The following is a 25214-nucleotide window of genomic DNA, read 5'->3' on the forward strand; positions in this document are numbered from 1 at the left end:
CTGAAGTGTATAAAATTGGAGAGAAGAGAAAAGAAACATTTCCAAATTCTATAAACAGTGCAGAATATCAGCAGATTCATCAAATAACTGCTCCTTTTAAGTCATAGGTCAACATATTTCAGCAACCATCGATACGCGAATCGATGGACGCATAGAGACGCCTTGGAATGGTCCTGTCGTAGAATGAGACGATTTGTGGGGCTTATCATAGCCATTTATGACGACTGAAGGATTAGTTTAGAGGCACTACACCATAACAGGACAAACACTTTGACATTTTAGTAAAGCACCTTTAGTATGGTACCAACGAAGATTTTGTGGATTAGATATGAATTCTACACTAAGCATCTCTGCAGTAATACTTGCAGATTCTTGTCCCGTAACGATATTGAGCCGGATTACTCACATAGGCGGACCGTTTTATTCGATCACCTACAATAAGAACCTAGGCACTTGTTGTTGCTTGACGAATCTCTATCCCAACATCACCGACCTTGGAAGAATCTTGGAACCACACTACTTCTTATTCTTGTGTGCGCTCTTACTTGGAATAAGCCTTGAGGAAGTGACTTGGTGTCACGAAACACGTGTCGGCTGTTGTGTATTCGGATCAAGACAATGAGGACAGAGTCACCAACCAAATATCTTTTGTTTGAATGTTATAAAAGCATATAGTTAGTCCCCATGTTGATCCTTATTATGAACTTAGATGCTCTAAATGATTGTTTATAATAAAGATTCACTGTTTTTTTAACTTCAATTTGTCTGTGGCCAGTGGCATTATTAGCATAAATGGTACAATCCAATATGACCAACCCAAAATAGGATTTATTACTTTTGAGTGCCGGGTTATGAGAATAATTGCATGAATGGTTAGGTGATGGATCAGGAGCTGAGATTGGCCCTGATGATAGGTAAGGGCACTAGGGGTTCTGGGGCGCAGGGACAGGACACACAGAATGGGCTAGTTGTTGGATATAAGGGCGAAAGGGGAACATACACAGCATGAGGGAAAGGGTGAAAGGTTAAAGGAGCAGGACCAGACAGGAGGGCAAGTGGACAGAGCAAAAGAAAGTAAGGAAGTTAACATTAAAAAATTGCCCAATATGGGGGTGACAAAGCCCTTGGGAGCACACAATGTTGGTAACCAAGAAGAGTATATGGAAGCGGGAGTATGTTATGATTTTGAAATTGCTACATCAAGAACTGTGGGTCAAAAGAAGAATTTGAATTGTCAAAATGGCCTAAAGTGCCATCGACAATAGAGAATTGGACGGTGACTTTCTTAATTTTCACTGGTGTATACTGCAAAAAATACCCAGAGAGGTGTGTGTGTCATTATTCAAATATATGGATGTGATCAGAAAAGTGCAGCTCACGAATGATGGTTATGCTTGGTCACATTAAAATGAGGAATTTCATGCATGCTTAGGATGGGATCCATAGGCAAAATTGGGAGAACTAATAAGGACTTATAACAGACAATTGGTTCGGAAAAGACTTGAAAGGCCAAATTTACAGCAAGTGGGCTTTCTTTGGTGTACCGGACCTTTCAAACCTGCCCCACCCATGGGGCGTGGGGGAAAGAGGGTGTACCAGGGAACATGCAGAGATTGTAACTAAGGCTTCTGTACAAGAGAATATTGCAGAGTCTGGCATGAGTGCTCCAATGCATGGACAGACACACCCTCGTGCAGTACATCGGGGCTGGAGCCAGTGGCAGTAGACAGGGTAATGGACCCAACACAACAGCGACTACAGCGGGCAGCAAGAGAATCAGACAGCATGTGAGGACATGGGGCATATGACAATATGGACAAAGGTACAGACGCCAATTAAAGTACACTGTTTGGATAATTGGTTGGCTCACTACCCAAACAGGGAGAATGCAAAATTGTTAAGCAAGGTTTTTGGGAGGGTTTCAGGCTGGGGTACGACGGTCCGAGGTCCAGTAGGTGGGCAGAAAATGTATGGCCAGCGCAGTCACAAACAGGTGGTGCACAGGAAACTACTAAAATAGGTCCAGGAGGAAGGAATGGCAGGACCATTTAATAAATGACCTAAGGCAGATTTGGTCATGTCACCCATTGGTTTAGTACCGAAAATACAGAAGGGTTATTTTTGCCTCGTATAGCACTTGCCTTCGTCGGAAGGATCTTCCGTTAATGATTTTGTATCGGACAAGGTCACTTTCATATCCTATTCATTGGTGGACATGGCCAGGACTTTGGTGGAACAGGGAGGTAAAGGGGCACAGATAGTGAAGTGCTACATTAAGTCAGCTTTCAGGCTGTTGCGGGTACACCCGAAGGACTTTCAGATGTTTGGAATACAGTTTGACAGGAAGTGATATGTCGACAAAGCTTTACCCATGGGGTGTTGCATCTCTTTTGCCCTTTTGGAGAGTTTCAGCACATTCCTACAGTGGGCAGATGGGCAAGGAAACGGTGATGCATTATCTTGATGATTTCTTCCTGGTGGGTCAACCCGATTCAATGAACTGTCAACAGCAGTTGGCAAGTTTTCATGAGCTCATGGGTGAACTATGAGTGCTGCTAGCTCCAGACAACAGACACAAGGGCCAAGCACAGTTCTTTCATTTCTTGGTATTGAACTGGATGTATTCAGTATCCATGGAAACGTGCCTCCAGCTTGACAAGAAACTGCATATGCAAATGTTGCTGGACAGTAGGTTGGCAAAGCTTAAGGGGACTGTTAAAGAAGTACCAGTTCTGTTAGGCCACTTAAACTTTGCTTGTAGTGAGGACAGGGAGGGGCTTTTGCAGGAGACTGAACAGGTACTTACCTGGGCTCTTGCTGCCACACCACCACATGCAATTGTCTGCAGGCACAAAAGAAGATTTACATATGTGGTGCAGGTTTCTGGAGGATTTCAATGGCATACCAATGATGGCCCCAAAGGATTGCAAATGGGAGGTGCAGTTATATTCTGATGCTGCAGGGGTCATCGATATCGGGCTGTACTGGAGGGGTGGCTGGCAAAGTGGAAGTATAGGGCAGGAGCATCCCTTTCTTAGAAATGTTCCCTCTAGTGGTATCAGTGACACTCTGGGGACACACAAAAAGATGTTTAGAATCAACACTATGGCTGTGGTACATGTGGTGAACAAACAATCTGCAAGAAATGAACAGGTGCTTTGGCTGCTGCATGTATTTGTCATGGGCTGTTTGAGACATGATCTAGCATTTAACGTGAGACATGTGCCAGTGGGGGGCAATGCTATTGCAGCTGCTTTGTCTTGTTCACAGTGGCAGATGTTCCACGGGCTGGCCATGGAGGCGGACAAAGTCAAGACGCCTGTGCTGGTGGACATGTGGACCAAAGGTGAGAAAGAATGCTTCAGTTGGTGGTAGGGTCTCCTGTGGAATGCAAAAGAAAATCGTATATACAGGCTTGGCAGGAGTTTCTATCTACTGGGGCCAGACAGAGGTTGGAGGTTTGGGGTAGGGAGGAAGATGTTCAGCTTATTCAAGCATTGATCGAAAAGGGCCAATCTCGGATCATGATTACAGGGAAGCAAGCCGGGATTGCCATCATGGGCAAGCTTTTTCGGGGCTATGTGCCATATGTAGGGGAACTGGGGTGACGGATGCTCGAAGGATCAGCGGGGGAAACAGGCAGTCGTCATGGGTCAAGAGTCCATTGTCTAGGGACCATTTCGGCAAAATATAAGGAGTTTTGCAAGCGATGAGCAGGGAGACTGTTTTGTTTTCAACATTGATATCTTGGGTGTTCTTTGGGGTGTTTAGGGTGTGTGAGCTATTGGGGAGGAAAGGAGTACCAGGGTTGAAATGGGCAGATGTGGGGGCGTGCGAGTGGACCAGTATAGAGTTGCGCTTTTGTCAATCTAAGACAGATCAACCATCCAAAGGGTAGACAGTGGTTTTACAGACGCTGTGGGCCTGTGCCCAGTACAGTGGGGAGCGAACCTGAAGGTGATTGATTAGTGGTGCCAAGCAAGGCAAATATTTTTTTTCACAAGAATGGAGAAAAGGTGACCTCTTTTCAGTTGCTGTGGGCAATGCGAAATGCACTGGCACCGCTGGGGGAAGGCCCGGGGGACTACTGGACTCACTCTTTTAGATTTGGGGTGGCCATGGATGCAGCCCAGTAGGGTTTGGGTAGGGGCAGCATCATTCAGTTGGGGCAGTGGTTGTCTGAGTGCTTCTGTCGGTATGTACGGCTGTGGAATCAAGGGCACTGATGAAGACGGCAATATGGTTTTCTCTGACATCTGTTCTTTTTAGGTGCAGTTGCTGTGCCGGAAGCGGTCAAATTATCTATTTGGATCATAGGACATATGTTTTTAAAATGAGCCAAAAGGCATGAAATCCATAAAGGTCAAGGTGTGAATCTCGGCATTGACAACAGTTTATTTAAAGTTGCGTGGCACAGAAGGTGGCATGAGAAGTTGCAATGTTTAAACATTATTGAAGCAGCAAATGCCTGCATGTTCTAGTTCTACACTTAGGGGAAAATGACTGTGGTATGTAAAGTATTAGCATGGTACATGATGGAAATCAGGTGGCGGTGGTCTGGATGCTTCGTCCTGGGGATGGGATTTATCCAGAGGACGCAGTGGAAGGGGGCCTCGTAGCCCTCTGTCATTGATAAGGTCAGTCGTAAAATTAATAATGATATGCAAGTTTTTTTGTAGGGATGAAGGTTTTGGTCGAGTAGAACATCCAGAGTTGAAATAAGAAGCTGCGGATTTCTTTTGGGGAGATGGGGTTCACGTGTCGCACTACTGGATGGAGCTTTATTTGACGCAATTGAGGGAATCACTGGACAGAACACTGAACATTAAAAGGTACAATAGCTTTTCCTAATGGAGGTTCAAAAAAGTCTGGGAGAAGGGGGGACCTTTTCTGAGTGGCAGTCACTTTTGACTTGGTTACAGATCAAGATGAGGGTTGTGAAAAAAGGTAAATCAGGACAATGGGGTGGTGTCTGGAAAGTTACACCGGAAGAAAGCAACACATTCAAAGTTGAGATTTAGGATACTTCGATATAGATGTTAATAGAAGTAGGTTAAAGGTTAAGGGAGTTAAAGGTCAACCGTTAAATACAGTGTAGAATTTATACAATTACAAGGAAAAGATGTAAGGCGTGGGGGTAAGTGAACGTAGGTGACGAATTGTATAGTGAGGTTTTATTTTGTACGGTGAAGGCCTAGGTTTATTCTTGATGTGCACCAGTCTTCAATAAAGCGGCCATTTCCACACAGTAGAGAGAATATGGCCTGTGCTGCTCCCCTTTGGCCTAAAGCCAGCATGATGTGGCACGTGCTTTTGCATCTACATTTCACGCAGCCTTATTTGACACTGCATGAGTGGCTGCAAGTGCAATCTCCAGAAACAGACGGATTTTCCACCCTGCCTCACATTTACCCAGCAACTGGGTCACGGCCAGATTAAACGGGTAAAGCAGGGCACATGGACATGCTCCGTCGTTACTGGATGGCAATGGCTTTGGAGCTATTAAAAGCCCGCTCTGAGCTGGTTTTCAACGAATGAGGTAACAGCACTTATCACTGCCTGTAGCATGTGCACGAACCTGAAGTGAGGTCTTCCATTCTCTAAAATTGCGCCTGCCCATAATCACTTTCTGGTAAACACAGCAGCCTGTGTGTCCCTGCCTGGCGCAGACTGTGGGGAGGATGAGACAGAGCTGGAAAGGTCCTGCTGGAATTGTTCGTGGCAATGAGACGCCTGGTTCGGTTTTCCTAATACAAGAGGCTGTATCTCCCCAGCCCGGTGCCCGCCTCCTCCGATCTTCTTTTCGCTGACTGACCGACCTTTTTGTTGGCTGCCTGAGTCAGACTGACTGCTTGGTTTTCAGAAACAATGAAGCCATTCGGCCTTCTTCTGAATGTGTCTGCTTTTTGTGTCATTGCTCTGGAAACTGTTGTGTGCGAATCCCAACACTAAAGTACTGTCTTCATCTCCTCGACCCAAAGATACATCCACTTATTGATATACTTATCAAATGCTTATTTTCGGTAGCATTGCCTTTTATTTGTTATGTTTACTGCTTTCATATTTTTCATTTTTTATGTTTAGAGCCTCTTTGAAAAATTTCCATTTTAAGCACGAGGACAAACATGTTAAGGGAAATGTGCTCACTCCAAATGCATTTAGCAAAGAGTGACTAAAATGATCTATTTTAGCAAATCGGTGCTTTCATTTTGCATTTGACTACTGAGGCGGCTGTTGTTGCAGGTCACAATGCTGTTCAATATGCATTTTTCTCGGCACCATCCTTTAAGAGACTGCATCTGTGCTCTACTGAAAACAGGAGCCATGTTTGCAAGGTAGACACTCAATCTGTTGCCTTCTTCCAACAGGAATCATCACACAAAATGTTGCCTCCGAACAAAAATTAAAAAATAAGTAACAATTGTGATAACCGATTTTGTTCAGTCAACTGTATCCACATGGCAGTTCTCGTGTGCATGTATTACTTTCTTGCAAGTTAAATGCCCTGCCAGCTTTATTCATCACTTTCTGATTTAATTTGGGAATGATGTTTTGTCACAAATCTACGCAAGAGAATGAGTGAATGGGGATCATAACTAACTCCATGTGAACTTTATTTTCTCACAAAGGGGTCGAGCTGTAGGGCAAATACAAAAATTCTATCCCTCTAGCACGGAGCACACATTCTCAAAGGTTTTGTGGCATGGATAGATTTTGTCAAATGCCTTGAAATAGTGGCGTCTGATGCCACTAGTACATATGTTGAACGTGGCTTCCTTGATACTGAAAGATTGAGGCCACTACCCCGATCTAACACGTTATGGGTTTACTATGAATCTACCTATGATTGAACTGCGCCCTGGTTGTGTTTCGCATGCACAGGAGGCTGTGCGCATAACTGCACACACTGCAAAAATAAAGGGTGAGAGTGCCCCTAGTTCTTTCAATTTCTTAATTAGGATGTTTTATATATTGTGAAACAGGCCTCCCATGGCAGATTCCCAGCAAAGATAATACATGCAATGCCTTGTGTATCCTTTACTGCATATATGGTACATATACTCCAAATAGATTTCAGTTTTGTACTACACACGTCTCTCATATCTGAACGTTAACTAACGTTTGGGAGAAGCTGGTGTTAGTTCAAGACACTGCCAGCTCACTTCACCAGGTGAAGTGTCCGGTGTGCTGGTAGTGCTGGCATGAATTCTTTGCATGCCAACCCAAATAGATTGTATATGGTTATGTGCTCGATCAGTGGCATTATGGTGGCTCTTCGAGGAGCCAAGGAGCAGTACAGTTGCTCTATATACCGCTTATGACTTGATATATCAAAGGTCTTTCTAATTCTATTTTAAGATTGCTGTTGCCGGCAGCCATGGACTTGAGTGTATTGGTTGTCGCAGTTCTGCTTATGGGACTCACAAAGCAGTGTTTCTCCAGTTCCTTTGGTTCTTTTCAAAGGAGGTGCTAGTAATTTGAACTATGTTCTCAGTTACTTTACTATCAGCATAGTGTGAATCTACAAGAATAGATTATTGTACTGTACTTGCCCATGCCATGTTTAGATGCCGACACAATGTGCCTCAATTTGCAAGCCAGCTTGTCGTCACTTTCTTTTCTTTGAAACACCAACAAAGATGTGATCATCTATCACTACCGTAAACCCTGAGTATTTGAACACGAACCTTCCCTGCCTCTCAGAGACTCTTGGACATAAATGATTGTGGGGGTAGATATATACTCAAATACTATTAACAAACATATCTCTTCCAGTGCAGGCGACTCAGCGACATTTCTGAATCGTCCTAGATAAATTAAATAGAACAATGTGAAATCAAGGGTGATGGGTGAGAACTCGCAGCTGGGCCTTCTGTTTCATATGGATTCATCAAGAGAGCAAGGGATCAAGACCGTGATGCTTTTGCTTTTCAGAATTTGTACCACAGAAAGGTAGTTGAAGGAGCACTCATGAATGTTATAAAGTGATCTGAAATTTGATATACAATTCTTACTACAGATAGGGGCAAAGTCATGTAATCAGGGGACAGATACCATGGGGGTGGGGGGAAGGGGTGATGAACGCCATCACTCATGAAAAGTCCCATTGGTTTACCGCAGTGGATGACTTCAGACTAGATGAACAGTGTGGTTGCGGCAGCAGAAGTGATGCTTGGATAAATTATGAGCGAAACATACAGCACACAAAGCAAGCTTTCCTGCCACTATATAAGGCAGAGGAGGCCATTGTAGAGTTGTGCTGTTATTTCCAAAGAGCACTTCTCAATGAGAAGGATAGTGTGAGTTTGGAGACAATCCGGAGATTGGCAAACAAAATTGTTTAAAGGTATGGGCTATGAAAAGTTTAATAAATAGGAGTGCACATTTGAGCAAAGTTGCATAAATGCTGGGATTTAAATATTTGAAACAGACGTTTTTCACCTGACCTTTATTCACAGAAGGACAGCTAAAGATTGTGGCATGAGGGAGAGTAGTCATTTTGAGAAAGGTCTTGTTCATTGAGCTACTTTTCTGTAATAAAAATGCGTCAGACGTCTAGAATAGCCTTGCAGCAGATGTAATCGAGACAAGACAGAAAATGTAAATTCAATAATTGGGGATAGGTCGAGGAGAGCAAAAGCAACAGCCAAAAAGTATGTATGTTGCAAAGAGTAAGCAGACAAAACCAATAATAATTTGTTGCGCTCTACTGATGGAGTGAATCCACAAACATGTGTCTAGAGTCACACATCATAGGCTGCACTAACAAAATGTAAATGTATGTAAATGTATTTGCACTTGTATAGCGCACAGCTACCCACAGTGGGTTTCCCGGTGCTTGCTTAGGGAACCCGTCCTGGTATTCCCCTGTGAGATAACCCCGGCAGGGTATCCACAAGGTGAAAGCCAGGCATCCCGCCGCGAGGGGCCGTTGTGGAGATTAAGCAAGCTATTGCCCAGAGTCGCAGAGTGTGAACCCGTGAGTTGAGAAGGCACCGGAGCGAGAATTATCGAGTCCGTGGAATTTTTGAGCCCAAGACCCGCCGAGGCGGGGAATTGAACCCTGGTCCAGGGCCGATCTCAGCTTCCGGGTCTGCCGCCTCTAACCCCTGAGCCACACTTCTCCACGGTGAAACAAAGGTGAAACATTGAAGACCACTACTAAAGTAAGTGTTCTCGTGCACTGCATTTCCCAAAATGCACTGGGGCAAATTGAGTGTTGGGGTGTGAAGCTGTGTGCTCCCACCCTCGTCCTGTTTGAAAAGGCTTCTATGAGGTACTGAGCAGCCGAGTTTGTGTTGATGCACTCGTGCCCTGTGTATGGTACAGAGACTGGAAAAGACTTTGGACAGCCTTACCAGCACCTCCAAAATGACTTGTTGCTCTCTACCGATGAAGGATGAATCCATAAACATGTGCCTAGAGTTACACAGCACAGGCAGTACCCACAAGGGGTGAAAAATGCTAAACTACTACTAAAGTAATTGCTATCATGCACTGCATTTACCATGGTGCGTTGGGGAAAATTGTGTGCTGGGATATGAGGCAGTGTGCTCCAACCCTACTTCAACCAGAGTGTATGTTGTGAAGTGTAAGCAAATAAAATGGCAGATTGGTAGACCGTGGTCTTTTTTAAGGGGGCTCAGGCACAAACCCGGCAATAGTCTTGCAATGTTAAGACTGTCTTTGCAGCACAGTTACGCCAGTGTACATCGAACCAGAGATGGATGGGTGGACTTTCATCAAGAAGGTGGTATAGGCTTCATGCCCTTTTAACCCTAGGTCCCTCTGCTGTCAATCTAATACAAGTATATACATTGTGGGGTGAGTGCACTGCACGTCGGTCCACTGAACGCTAAAACAACAAACCAGTATCACCCAAACAACCAGTTGGTGACGAGAAAGCAATTACTTTTTTTTTTATTATGGAAGAGCTGATTCTAACAGGAACCGGCACTTTAATGTTGCACCACCATATTAACTTTTGGAAAAGAAGTGAACCACGCAATCACAAAGGCATGGACGGTGAAGACATAATGTATCAGTGCAACAAAATTATATTACACGCCTGGGCTTGATTCTTTGGAATTGCAACCTCAAAACAAGTTACTCATATCCGGAGATGATGTCAGTCCTGTGCTCAGAGTCCGCCTTCCTTGGAATCCCCCAACTATTGTGCTATTATGGGACTCATTGGAACACATCACTGATTCTCACTGCTTTGCCAAAGGCCGTGAATTGCAAGTCGCGGATTGGACCACTGCGTGAAATATGCTGCGGCGGTGAAATGACCCGTGCCTTGCATCCATGGCCACTGCGTCCCAGTGGCTGCTCACTGGTGCATTTTTAAAGATTCTATTAGTAACTATCAATTTTAAAACCTCACACGCTAGAAGCATTTTATAACCGTCAAACTGAACAGGCTTCAAGGCAAATATGAATTATGAATCAGGGGCTGGAGTACGTTTCTAAATTAAAAACGTTGATATGTGCACTTCTTTAGCTGCAGGCAGAACAAGGGGCTAGCAGCAGCAGGCGCGGCATACATCCTCTCCTGCACCACAGTGCCCCTTGCATGTGCTCGGTTAAATGCAGGTGTCACTGAAAGACCTCCAACCAACATCCAAAATAAGCGAGTGTTCAGGCATTGCTCTGACATTATTTAAGAAATAACAGCTTCCGGGTCCTTTATCTTGAATACGCCGCAGGGAGCGGCGGACAAAGCCAGTGATGTAATGATGTGCCACATTATCATGTTCTAGGCACTTTCAGATGCAATACAGAAGATAACTCCAGGATCTCAAGGACTGTAATGAATCGGGTTATTCCACAGCAACAGAAGGACAGGATCGCAAAGGCTTCCCGTTGTGCTATAGTGAGTAAGGCAAGCAAGCGTAAGCTGGGGAGTAAACAAGACTGGGCAGGAGACAGGCTTCCGCAGCCTACTAATGCGAGGAACTGCAAGTTGGAACAGGCCTGTGTAGTTGTAGTCAGTTTGTCGGATATAAAATGCCACTGCCAAGGCAACTACGCTGCTGCATCTGTGGATACATCAAACAGTGAAATCTTTCAAAATGACCAGTGATAGGACTTGCTGGCTTCAATTCTGCGACCACTTGCAGCTCCATAGTCAGTCCTTAGTGAAAAAGAGCTCTGGGCTTCTATGTTCTGGGAGATAACTCTTCCAGGTTCTACACCGGATTTGTACCCTAGGGAAACAACTTTTGCATTGGATTTTCTTCTGCCCCATATATGCAAAACACACAATATTCACCTTGGAAGGTAATAAAGGGAAAACATTGCTTCAAATGCACTCAGTTGCAGAGATCTGGCTCATAGCGGAAAGATTATAATTTCCTACGGAAATAAAGCACCATTTTCTGTGTGAAGGACAGTCACAGAATGCTTAAAATGCTTGTATGTTATAGTAGCTATAGGAGACTCTAGGAAAACACAAGTAATGTAGGCTATGTAATATATATATATATATATATATATATATATATATATATATATATATATATATATATATATATATATCTATCAGCCAGTTAAGCATCTTTAACCGAGGAGCATTAGTGAGCTCAGACAACTTCTTCACCTAGGTAGAGCTTGAATCAAAAGTTCTACAGAGCAGATAGCATTGAAAAGCCTCTTATCACAATGCTTAGCACATGTAAGGTGGATGCATAAGAGGACTGAGGATACAGGATGCGGATAAAAAATATAAATGCCTTTGTTGATACACATGGCTCAATAGCTCTCTCATATACAGAACAGATCCCCGCAGGACATAATCAGGAGAAAACTGAGCGGTTCGCACAGTAAAAGTCACAAGAGTAGAAGAAAATATGCCTTTATCTCACAGGGATCACATATCTGCAATGACATAATCAAAGTACAATACAAAGACTTTTAGCACTAAACTGAAGGCGACCAGTTATTGCATTTGAGGATCATCATCTGACTGCCCAGGTTTGACAAAGTGTAATGTGGACCAAGAAATGAGATTTTGGAAAGAGTGCCTTTTTGAGTCGAAGATGACAATTCTCTCGAATGTCTAAATACATATAGGAGCAAACTCCAACTAAGAAAGTGGTTCATGTGGAATGATCCCGCCCAGGTCTTCATTCTATGTATAACAGATCAGTACACTGGTCGGGGATCCTCAAACACGACCTCCGCCATGTCAACATGCACAGGGGAAACCAAACCCATTCCCATACTCTGCACCCGTGTTGAGGGGCAGCTTTGATGCCATGCCACTACAGACTGCTCAAATTTAAAGGCACGGAAGCGGGTCATCAGTATGGAATGGACAGCTGTTTCCACCGCCTTGAAGAGGTCAACGTGCAGAGAAAAGCATGCTTGTTTTACTTTCAAACACATTCCAGATGGAAATATGCACATGAAGGCTGGTGAGTGCTGGTCAGGCAATTTACCTTTGCAAGGGAGCTGAGACAGGCATGCTGGAGACACAGGGCCATTCTGCACACAATCTATAGATTTTTATAGATTGGTGGGTGTCAGGGTCAAAGGTGCTTTGTAACTGACAATATTCATAGAACATCAAGACCTAGTCGTATTCAACTTCTTTTGGTGCAAGAGTGGAGCGGTTAGGGGGTGAGAATGAAATCTCAACATGGCAAGAAGAGAAACAGTGAAACTACACAGCAAGCATTTAGGGGCAGATGTACCCAGACATTTAGCGATCATAAGCTCTGTAATTTGCTAAATCACAGGATTTTCGACCACTAATTAGCTTTTTGGATATACTAAACCCATTTTGTGATTTGGTACGTGCTTACTATAAAGGAAAATGGGTTTAGAAGGGCATAACGTCTCACTACATGTTTAGGGCATCCCTTCCAAACAATAATTTATTGTGATGTGTATCAATGTTTTGCAACCAAAGTCCGGTTGCAAAACATTGACATTTTACAAAATCCAAACATGGGATGGTAAGCAATTCACACCGAGGAGGTTGGTCAGATTGTGACCGACTACGATTCTAACATTTGTGAACCGACCTACTAGTACATTGGTCCGTTCACGAAATTCAACATATCTCAAAATACTGATTGCAAATTTGCAACAGTATTGGTGACCAGTGTTTTATACATCAGGCCGCTTGGGAAAGAGAAGGGTATGCAAAGAATGTAATATGATTTTATCTACTGACATGCCATTGTGCATTCGGAGCGGTAATCCGAAAAGTTTAACTACATGGAAGACAACCGAGGAGCACGTCAACCGCCGAATTTTTTAAAGGCTTGGATTTACATTTTAAAAAAGTGGCATCTTTGCCAATCATTTACATACTTAAAAGCTAACTCAAGAGGAAACGGCTAGACAATTAAATGCAGTGAACAAGAACTGCATGAATGGCTAATAGACAAACCGACAACTGCTTCAATTTTTTCTTTAGAAATGTTCATTTGATGGGTGCTAGTTAAGGTTAGTGATAATTAAAAGAGACGAGTATCTCTACCGTCAATTATTCAAGGAAGAGTTTCAACATAAAACACAACTTTGCTGGAATGCTCATGCGGCACTAATAATTGGGTTTCTTGCAACAGTGTGAAAAAAACACATAGTTGATACAAGCGTTTTTACCACATAGAACATTTTCTCGCCACTCAGTTAATGAGGTCATCTCCCTCCCATTCTTCTAAACCACAGTCTTGACCAGAGAAACACAAGGAGAACATTATGAGCCGGAAGCATGAATACAACCCATGTGTTTCCGTTTAAGGAAGAGACCAACTCCTCCTACTCACCCGCTAGTGCCCGGCCTCTGTGCCTGAGAGAAGCGCCAGTCTGTGTTGGGTGGAGCTTGTTGGAACGGCTGCGCTTGTTGGAAAGGTTGAGCTTGCTGAAAAAAGAAATTAAAAATGTGTTTAACGTTTGTGTTTTTCCTTTCAGGAGCTGATCATCAGAGTAATATCATTGTAGCAGACAGAAAATTACATTCGTATTAGACATAACAGTCAAAAAACATCTAATGGCCTTGGGAGGAAAAGTACATACTGCAAACATGAAAAACAATGACATTACATTATCATAATCTACAGAACAGGCAGATCCTGCTGCACAATGGGTTACAGGGGAAGAGCCTTTCCAGAGAGTAATGTGCTCTTACAGCTGGAATTATAAAACAATGAGTTGTAAATCTAAGAAGAGAATTATGTGTAGCCTAGGTATTCGATTTCTCAGAAGAAAAAGCACAAGTGTTTGATAAAATGCTAAGATTTTCATATTTTTCTAAATGGCACGTTCCCCACATGGATTTCCGCCCGCAGAAAATGTGCCATGTTTATGGTAAGTCAAAAAGTACATTTTGCACTTTGATTTTTTTTCCACTATAAAGATTTTTTTTTGCACTGTGGCGATATAACTTTTCCTACTCTGTCTTAAGTATGGGACTGCTTTCTGGAATTTTTCACCCGTTGAGCACATGCTAACATTTTGTTGGTGTGCAAGTGTTTCCAGGGTGACAAATTCGCTGCATATTCACAATCTGTTTATCTGGATGAGGCATTTACAAACGTTACTAAAAACCGCCCCAAAAATATATTGGGTAACTATTATGTTACTAATATTTCATCTTGAGGTTACTTTCAGATATGTTAAACATTTGACCTTTTGCTTTGTGCATTATTGTCATCTCACCAGAACTCCTTGATGGCATAATTTGATATCACGGTTTTAAGGTAATTATCTTTGGACATTTCAGTCAGTATTTATCCGTATTTATTATTTGATTTTATAATCTGTTTTATCCAGGTTTGTTTTATGTGAAAAAAATGTATTGCAATTAGAATATTTTCACATTTATTTAGTATATAACAATACATCTATAATTGGAGGCCTGTAATGTTTTTGCAGTACTAACAGGAACAAATAAGGCAAATGTTCACCAACACATGGGCATCGGAGTACCATCCAATGTGCAGCTATTTACATTTCACTAAGGATTTCCCTTCAAATTTTCTCTCTCCATTATGGCAGTCAGCATAGCTTTTAGGATGGCAGCCAGCCATCAAAGAAGAATTACTTTCCACTTTTGTTTTGGAAAAATAAAAACACACAATGAAACTGTTTTATGTCTATATTTATGGGTTTTACGTCAGTAACCAGTGAAAACGGGGAGCATTAAGCATAATACACAAGTTGCTTGTACTCCAATTCGGTCCTCACTTACGACAGGAGCACTATCCGAAATCAGATATAATCATACACACGTATCTACCTGGAATACGAGTACTTCTGAAATATTTGTTCACACGCCTGATTGTTTGTCCTGGGATACAAGCTATGCTAAGACCCATGCTGAATGGAAATATTTACTGACTTTGCCTGGATTTTGGCAGACCTGTTCTTGAATTCACGTTTGGCCCTGGTTTTCTTGCCTAATTTGGCTTCCAGCGATGAGCTGTTTGATGATGGGATGTTCCCTTCACCTGGTTATACTATAGGTCCAGCAGTGTCTTTTACTATACAACCCTTCTTCTTACCAATTGGCGATTCTGCCGATCCTTAGACCTCTATGTGACACTCTGAAAATTTGAATCTGAACATCTTTGCAATTAGACGGTGGCAGTGTTTAATTCCATATTTGTGGGTCGATTTCTGCAAATACTTAACTAGTCGTGGCCTGTATACAGACGGCTTCAAATCCCTTGCTTAAATATTTTGCTGGATAGGAACACAGCCTATGAGCAGTATTCTTCTATGTCCTCTTCAGCCCATGGAGGCATTTGACTCCACTTTCATCCAGTGCCCTGAAAAAGTCCTGCACTAGGACAAAACGCATCAGATGTACTGTGTATCTTTTCTACGCAAAATGAAAATGGAATAAAGAGGAAAAACTGAGGAATCCTTCTCTCGTTGTCTATTGGATATGGACTTTACAAAATGTTCCTATTGATCTATTTTTTTGTGTGGTGCACCTGTGCTTTTGGTTCAAACATGATGCTTGTAAATTTATTTAACATATTGAAAATCACTATTATGGTTTCTGGAAAATTGTATTGCTCTAAGGAAGCTAATTACCAACAGTAAATTAATTTTACTTCTATGAATTCAGAGGTATGTCAAACCTAAGCCTGGAGTAAAACACTACTACTCACAGAGAAAGCTTTGTAATGGATGGTGATGGGACACTTTGCTCATTTTCAGTTTTTTCAGTGGTAGGGGAAAAGTCAAAACTATGCTAGATTGAGCAGCTTGTTTATGTTGAACAAACATGTCTGAATTCCACGTCTAGTTGTGAAAGAATATTGAGCATACTGTAAACCAAAATGAATTGCAGCTGCTCGTTAAATTGTAGGAATGAGGGTGGCATTACCTCTGCGTACTACAGCAAGAGGCATACTGCAGAGCTTTCAATGTTGTCGCTATGATCTCTGTAGTATTAAAAGCCATTATTGAACATGACAGATGCAACAATGAGGTTATAAGTCCCTGTCCATGAGCTGTGCACGCCATGCTCAAAGTAAGGGAGCATGATGGGAGCCGCGGTCAAATTTTCAGACTTTATGGTTATTGATAGGATAAGGGACTCCACTCACACTCGCCTACAGAAATTAACAACAGCTTCACAGCCTTTCCCCAACCGTCCGCTTATATGTAACATCAGTGGGGTGGAAGTGCAAATCCAGTATTTATATGTAGGGGGCAACACAGAGTGGCACATACACGTATGTAAGCCACTTACATTGCTGAGGTCCTTCACAACTAAACGAAGCCAGAAACCCTGCATTTAAAAAGCCCAACCTTGAGCGTTAGGGCAGTGGATGCTATGAGAAGTAAAACTTTGGGTGAGAACTTCCAAAGGGGGTGAGACAATATCTATTTAAAAAAAAACACTAGCATCCAGTCGGAGGTAATGGAGTTTCATTTTATTATGTTACTTTGGCAGACTTCCACCATTACTAGGGACTGTGACTCACCCAAGATCACAAAGGATTTTTTAAAATAACCAGTTTCCATTTAATAAAACTACCTTCTAAATCAGTGTAGCTGCCCCCAGTTATTCGGTTGTATATTAAGCATGCCTGTTCTGAATCACGAGCAGTGACAAATCAGCATAGCAAGTTATTCCTATTTAAAAGTATTCAGGCATTCTATTTTTACTCATGGCCACGAATCATATGAGCAACACTTTCAAAGAAAAAACGAAGCCTGCAGGAAATCCTTTACAGACTATTATAAATTAAGATGTGCCCGAGAAGTCCTGTAGATTGGAGTTACAGCTGTATTGTAGAACTGTGAACCTCAAGGGGTCTCCTTTACTTCCAGCAGACAGTGCCCCAATATGGGGCTCTACAGACCACTGTTTCGACTCTACTCCTTTTCAATGCGTCCATTAGAACACAACGGGCTATTAAACGGAGCGATGTGTTATCGTGCCATGAGCACGTTAATAATAAGCAGATCAATGTGCTGTTTATGGCAGAGTTGGGTGCAGTAGGTTCTTCCATGTTGAACTGCCTGGTGGAGGTCACTGTCTGGGTGGTGGAGACATGGGAAATGAAATTCTGATTTACAAGGAGGAATCTTTCTGGATTGGAGTAGAGATATAGCCAAGGGAAACACCATCTGATGCTTGGTCCTAGCTATGTCTAAGGTGCACCACTCAGATGTGCTCTTCCACTGTAACACCAACTCCAGATGTAGGTTGTAATAAGAGTCTGAGGGGAGCTTTGTTACGTATGAATGGTGGATTGTTTTCATTCCCCTTTAGTTACCAAAGTCTATTGTTGATCCACAATTTGGTTCCACTATGAAGACTGTGGAAACAACATCTAAGCAGAATAAAACAATAGGGCAAGTGGAAAGGTTTTCCGTTTGCAGAATGAAGCTCGTATAAGGTCACAGTGGGGTTGTCACATTGATACTAAGGCCCCAGAACATTGTAATTTGTACTGGCTTTATGTGTGGCTTGGAACCAACCTCAAAGTAACCCCGATGGTCCATGAATGACCTTGAACACTTGCCGAATTATCAATAGAAGTCCCTGCAGATCCACAGCTGCTGCACCTTGAGGTTACCAAATGTGGGTTTGATTTTCAAGACCTGCCACCACAGATCTCAGGTTCAGCATAGGGGCGACATTCTGAAGTGCACTTGCAGGATTTACGGTGCTTCTAGCTACGAAATCCAGGAGAAAGGAGCAGAGGTGTTCCTGGTTTTTTTATGTACAACTCAATTCTTACGATTTACCTACCCATGTGCAGTCTCCCTCATTTTATAGGTCTTACCCTTGTTTTATTGTGCATCAATTAGCACGATAAGAAGAAGATGAAATAAAGTATTTTGTCATGACAGTGGCTACCTTGCTTGTATTACTTTTTAGATGTAAGGACAAACATTGGAGGTCAATGATCCTCTAACTTGACTGCCTAATCTTTGAATTTCTCAGACAAAAAAAGCTGGGAATAAAAGAAGAACTTGATATTGTATCTGAGTTTTTTCCCTACGTATTGTCTATTTTATACTGGTAAGGTAACGACTACTAAATTAGAGTGCAATCTCTGATCCTTGGGGGAAAAATCACAATATTCACCTTGGCACATTTTAAATTAGCACTATTTATTCACAGAAAATAAAAAAATGATTATACACCGCACCTTAATAATCAAACCAGTTGAGTGCTCCGAGTTGAGCATTTTATTGAACCAATACTTAAGTGATGTCAGTTTCTACTGTTGAACTTACTTAATATATAAATGAAATGACTACGTACAAAGGGATTTGAGTGCAGTTGAGAATTGATTTTAAGCTTATAAAGATTAAATAGTCAGGGTCAATTGCGACTCAAATTTAGTGAACGTCAGTGGAAGCTGAGCTAATCTGCATGCAAAAATCTTAGTGGGTGCTCACTAAGGCAGAGTCTCCTGAAGTTGTGGCCTGACTGACTGCTCCTAGTTAGTGCTGCATCAGTTTTGGTAGAGCAGGGACAGCCAGCCCCCTGTTGTACTTTACTTTACTTCCACAACCAAAAATGAAAATGCTGGCTCTTTAATAACCCACGAGCACTACTGACGATTTCAAGATGCGATATCATGTCAACTTTGCTTAATGTAATTATAGATGGCAAAAACATTTTAGAAAACAAATGTACATTAGATTAAAAAAAAGAGCGTCAACATGTAACCAGGTCATTCCCTTTGTGAAGAACAGCTACATCCTGCTTTCTGGCCTTGATAAACCCTCCTGTCAGCAGGATGTGTCCTGTGTTTCCCATCTGTATTGCTCATCTTGCAGAAAACAATATGGCAGCGGTTCAATAAATACTTTGATCATTAGCTGCGAGCCAAGAAGAGGAAACCAGCGGGAGTTCACATGTGTGCGTACAAAGGAGTCAGTGTCCCCTCATAAGCTTATCTACGGGCTGGCCCGCTGCCAGCCGAGCACCACTGTACGTCATTCATTAACAAGCAGCCATTTTGAGCATGGCTCAGTGGCAGGCTGCCACTCTCAGCTTGATTTATGTGTAAGGTCAGGCGGCGTGCAGAGGACAGGTTCCCTGCAGTATGAATGAATAATACTCTATTGACTCCAATGCGAACGATGCGAACATCTCAATGATGGAGTCCTCGTGCAATAGTTAACCGGAAGTAATCGATAGAGCACAATGTGTTGCACTCGTGATTTATAAGCATGCGTGGTAACATAGCAATATTCCACTTTAGTACCAAGGTCAAAAAATGATCATGGTCTCATTAACAACCTCTCTATCCCTTTTCTCTCTGTACCTCACTCTCCAATCTCGTTGTTGCATCTATTTGACACCCAGTGTTTCTCTCGTATTCCCTCTGCCTGCCCTCTGTCTGTCTCTGTTTCTCCATGTCGTGGACCTGTCACGTGACACTTCCGTGGCCCTGACAGATGTCCAGCGGCACTGGCCTGTTTTGATACCTCTCGATCCTCCAGAGACCCCTCATCCGTTGTTTACATTGCTGTGGTATCCACCACATGGTTCTTTCGACTCACCGACGGACAACCTCACTCGCGGCCCTTCCGGTCTCTCCCTCCGCTGGCCGTTTCCTCCCCACCCCCTTTCAGCACCGCACGCTTCCTGGCAAAATCACCAAGGTCGGTCAGAAACAACACGCTTCCTGGCAGCGGCGCATAATTCATGGGCGAGGAATCGGGAACAGTGATTACGGCACCTCGGCTTGCTGAGCTCGGGCTTGAAGCAGAGAAACCTAGGCCAAACCACAATAGCGCTTTTTCCGTTAAATTCCTGTGCGATGGGACTCGAGTCGGCTCACATACTGGAAACATTTCTGCAGGCTGAAAACCAAAATACCTATAGGAAGGCAGGGATAAATGAGCCCTCGCACGGCATCACGCGATAGACTGCCATGATTCTGTTACGGAAGCCTGCAGGGGCCAGCAGAGAGCAGGGCTGGCTTTACACTATCTCAGAACAGATTCTCTAATTACTTACAGGCTGCTTCGTTCCGGTCCGTTATACACCGTTTCTCCTGAAAACGGCATTGCATGGCGTGTTTGGCACTTATAAATGCCCCTTTCCTTTCAAGTTGGGACCTAACACAAGTTTAGACTAAACTTAAGAAACAATGTCGAATGGTGGTGATATGTATATCTGCATGAAAGAAAATGCCTGTATCGGAGTTTTCTTTGTCTGAAAGCCCAAGTGTTGAGCTGGTAAAATACTGAACAGGTTTGGCACATTCACTGATCAAATCTGCGTGCAATCTTTGTTATTTCAAGGTCTATCAAAGGTGTGAACTATGTGGTGCTGCTTCAGCCGTTCCTCTTCTGATGTTTATATAATGTGCATAACCTGTTGGGGCTAATTCGATATTCAGGGGACGGGTGTTGGGCTTGATTTAGCCTTTAATTCTTTTGATGTCGGTAAGATCAATTCCGCTCAGTTGAGTAACTGAGACTTCCAAAAGAAATACCGACAAAATGGCAGCGAGTGGCACTGGCTGGGATGAGATTAAAAAGACAAGGGCCGTAATAACACACACCTCACGGGGAAGGCGTGCGTTTCAAAAACACAGCAACTCTAGGATAGAAACAAAAATACGGAGAACAACAGTAAACAGGTGGGCAGGGAGCGGCAGGCTTGGTGGAAGGTTAGAAAGTCAGATCCCTGCACAGGAGGAGTGACGGGGCTGGGGTTGCTGAGACAATTACTGACAAAAGCAGAGGCCAGACAAACTGTACACTGCAACACGAACCGACACGGACCATAACAAGAGCCGGCCATAAAGGGCTTTTCTTCTGAGAGTGACCACGGAAATACTACTCCTGGGCTCATGCGCTAGTGAGAAAAGCTGCAGTTTTATTATATTAAACATTAAGCATTTTCAGGAACAGAAACGATAAACCGAGACAAAAGCTCACATTTCAGAATTCTAAATCATGTTTGGGCTACAGATGAACTCCTGATCAACAGGAAAGAGCCTTCAGAGTTTACAAAACACAGAGCAGCCCGCCCTGGGCCGCCTCCAGCTCACTCGGTGCCAACCCAGCAGAGAGCGGTTATGCAATAGTTTATTATGTATACAATATGAAAGAACAACTGGCGACGAGTCCCTCGGAGCAAAACTGCTGAGGCACAGATGCTGAGCCGCCCAAACTTCCAGTCTTGTCCTGTTTGGAAGGAGGAGTGAAGTTGCTATCATAATGCACCGAGATGTCAGAGGGTCTTGTGTTCATTGCATGGAAACAATAAGGTTCCTATCGTTTTATAATGCAGAAGGTACTCAAAGCACTACTGACCACAGTTGTAAGAATAGTGATTCTGGGTATTATGGAATTACCAGCTAGTCATCGATTGATCAAAAAGGCAGCTTTTCCTAGTCCAAAATTTAGAGAATCTGGAAAAACACCAGGAATCCAAGAGCCCGAGTCACCCCGCTAGCTCAATGGCTGTTCGAACCGGAGGCCCCACAGGAGGACGAACACTTCAAAGTTTTACTGGAGGGAGAACAATAAATCATAAAAGAGGGCAACTTGGCAGTATCAAACTGAATAAATACACTTTACCCTCTTCTGGCCTTTGGGGACACAGCAGTTCACATGCATTTCAGTACCAAGCAACTCAGCGGTGCCAGGTCTGATCAACCTTATAAAGATGACAAGTTGAGAAAGTCCTTGTAATACAGAAAGCAGATCTCTTAGCAGCAGGCGGGTTAACCCACTGGCTGTTTTAGGAGTGTATTCTTTACTCAACTAAAAGCTGTGCAATTGTGCAGGCAGCGCCTTTAAATTCTGTAGAGCTTTCTACGAGAAATGTCATTCTGGGTGCTATACAAGCTTCACTGCTGGCTTCAACACTGTTTAACACACTCTGCAACAAACATTACGGTTTTAAACCCAGTGTGGTGTATGTGTGTACTTACGTGTACACACACATTTATTTATATATATCTCCAAGTTTGTTGATTCGTTAATAGTCTTATAATCTCAAGCCATTTTCAGAGTGCACCTCGATGTTCCTCATAGGTCTGTGCTCCACTTTGAATTCGTTTTGAGGGAGAGGTGGGGAAGATAATTAGAGAGCGAGAGAGAGGTCTTTCTATAGGGAGCAGTGGATTAAACAGTAAAATAAGGCTGCCTACTTACTACACATTAGGGGTTGAGTGTTAGGATTCTGGATTACTGATCTCAAAGAAGACTGATGACTTATGCCAATCTGCGTTATTTACGACTGGTGAAGTAAGGTGCCTACATTTTAAAGTTAAATTATCTCTTTGAATTCTATATCTGTATCTTTGGGACATATAACTTTAAATTATATATTTAAAATCATCTATATGTAGCTTTGTGCCATATAACTGAGAACACAAGAGGGCAGCACCGCTCCTAACAGATAATCAGGTCACACATTTAACCCCATAATTCAATAGAAAACACCCAAAATGAGGGATGTTAAGTTTCAAAACCATTAACATCTTCAAATTCACCAATCTACCAAGGAGACTTTAATCACCTTTGTCCACCAAACCCATTTATTTTAAAGAGATGCCATTAATACGTTAAATAAAAGTTGCACATTTTCCAATGTAACCTGTAAGTCCCACATTTGAAACCTGACAAGGTTATCAGTCTAGCTCGGTCACCCATGTTTCTCAATAGAGTACCATTACACTGGACAATAGTAACACCTGGCATTTACACTGCTTAGTGAGGACATAACATGCATGAAGCGCTATAAAAAAAATCAAGTTATTCTTATAGAGACCTTCACTTGGAAGTTTAAAGATTAGGCAAACTTAGTATTCAACCATCTAAACGTCTACAGTACATTTTACAAATGATAATTAACACACAACTTTTTGACTATCACTTGCTACTGCACCACTGCCGTTTGGTAGCACTATAGATGATGGGGTTAACTTAATTTTACTAAGTGTAAGTTGTTTTGTCCTTTACCTGCAGTGTATTTTACAGACACCTGCTCAGTGGAGACTCCTGGCAGGCAGCACTGCAGAACAGCAACCTACTTAACCAATGATGTGACATTCTTGTAAACAAACAAAGAGGCACTCTAAACTCCAGTAAGGGAGTTCCTTGCGTATGCTTCGCAGCTGGCATAACCTCCTCCACACAAAGCAACACACAATAGGAATAAAAGATTGCCCATGATCAATCACATTCAAAAACCAGTTTTTCATCTCTTTTCATGCATTCAAACCCTAGACTCTAGGCACAAAGCAGCAGGTGCTGCTGCGGAGAGGTTCAGGGCGGAACACCCACTCACAGCTTCAATAGGCCTTACCCGCACTATCATGTTCTAAGACTGCACCTCTTTCAACGCGCATTATTCAACCCAAGAAAGGTCTGGAGTCTCACTGTGTTTGAGTCAGCTGACACGGACGTACTTATTTCACCTGAGATTCATGTAACCCATGTATCGCACATCCAGAAACCAACAAGTAGAGGTGAGTTATATTTGCCAGACACATTTAACAGTGAATAAATCTCAACACTGTGAAATTTATAAACCCAACATTATAAAGTTTAAAATAGGGGTATGTAATACCTTCACTATAACATGCAATCTTAGTTAGGGACCTCATAGGACTCAACAAGTACCTCCTATTGTTGTGTGACCTGCAGCTCAAATGTTTGAATCTTGAGATAAGGGGCATAGGGTATCAGGTTTTTAATCAATCTAAGTTTCATTTAAAAGAGTCAATTGAGTTGAACATTATAGCCCAATGCAGAGGGCTACCACTGTTATAGTTCCTCTTTCTGAGTCCGAGCGGCAACAACCATTAAAGCCAGAGGCAGAAGGGCTATAACGCTATCACAGTATTCCAACCAACCAAGGGTAGAATTTTCTAAAATAAACAGGCAAAAATAAAGTGATAAAATAACATTGTGCTGTTGGAGCAGAATGTATACACCTTAATTGCCTCCAGTGGAGCTCCCCACATAGCATTGTTTTAATAAGGCCTATAAGCAAAGGCGCTGTTATTCTGATAATAGGACAGCTATTACGATTGCTCAACAGAACAGGTACTACAAATGGTGCAGAACAACCATGACAGGTACTACAAATGGTGCAGAACAACCACAGAGCCCCACTGTGAAAATGCATCCCATTGAAAGAACCGGCAATATGTAAGAAGGGAAAAGTGAGAAGGAGGATGCATTAACTAAGAGGCATGCAGTTATGTACTTTCATAGCCTGGGGGAATTTTAGACTATGGAGCCAGTCAATACCGCTAGTTATTATCCTTTTCTCTCCTCAAGTTCCCCACTGAAGACTCAGCCTATAACTCATGTGAGGACAAACAGCTAACATGCATTGGCATTTAAGAAGAATAATGTCACACTGCAACATTCACTGGGAAGTTGAGAATTAAGCAGACAACCTGATTCCTTAGAATGCAATCAGTAACTACCAGCTCAGGGCCTACTCTGAAGTCTCTCTCAAACACAGACAACATCTTATCACTGTGAAAGTACAGAGGGAGAGAAGGGAATGTATAAAGGAGATGGGAAGTACGGAAGGGCTAACGGGCGGATACTCAACTGAATTATGTTCCCAAATAGCAGGCATAAGCAGAGACGACAGACAAAAACAAAATAAATTGTATTAAATAATGCTACATTATTAAGCATAATTCGCCTTATGCTCCGTGCTATTGTGTGGGGCAATCTTAAAAACATTATCAGTACCTAAAATTCCATAAGCATTGACCTTTCTACTTATC

At 42.6% G+C, this 25214-nt stretch overlaps 1 protein-coding gene across 1 annotated transcript in view; it reads right to left on the reverse strand.

Annotated features, from left to right (window-relative positions):
* Positions 1 to 25214, reverse strand: part of LOC147702706 (uncharacterized) — a 165983-nt gene that overhangs the window by 11818 nt on the left and 128951 nt on the right. The window contains exon 5 of the mRNA XM_086929434.1: positions 13782 to 13876. Coding sequence (XP_086785560.1) covers positions 13782 to 13876 — 95 coding nt within the window. The remainder of the gene's footprint in view (positions 1 to 13781; positions 13877 to 25214) is intronic.

This window comes from Lissotriton vulgaris, chromosome 7, assembly GCF_964263255.1.
Source record: "Lissotriton vulgaris chromosome 7, aLisVul1.2, whole genome shotgun sequence".
Lineage (NCBI taxonomy): Eukaryota > Metazoa > Chordata > Amphibia > Caudata > Salamandridae > Lissotriton > Lissotriton vulgaris.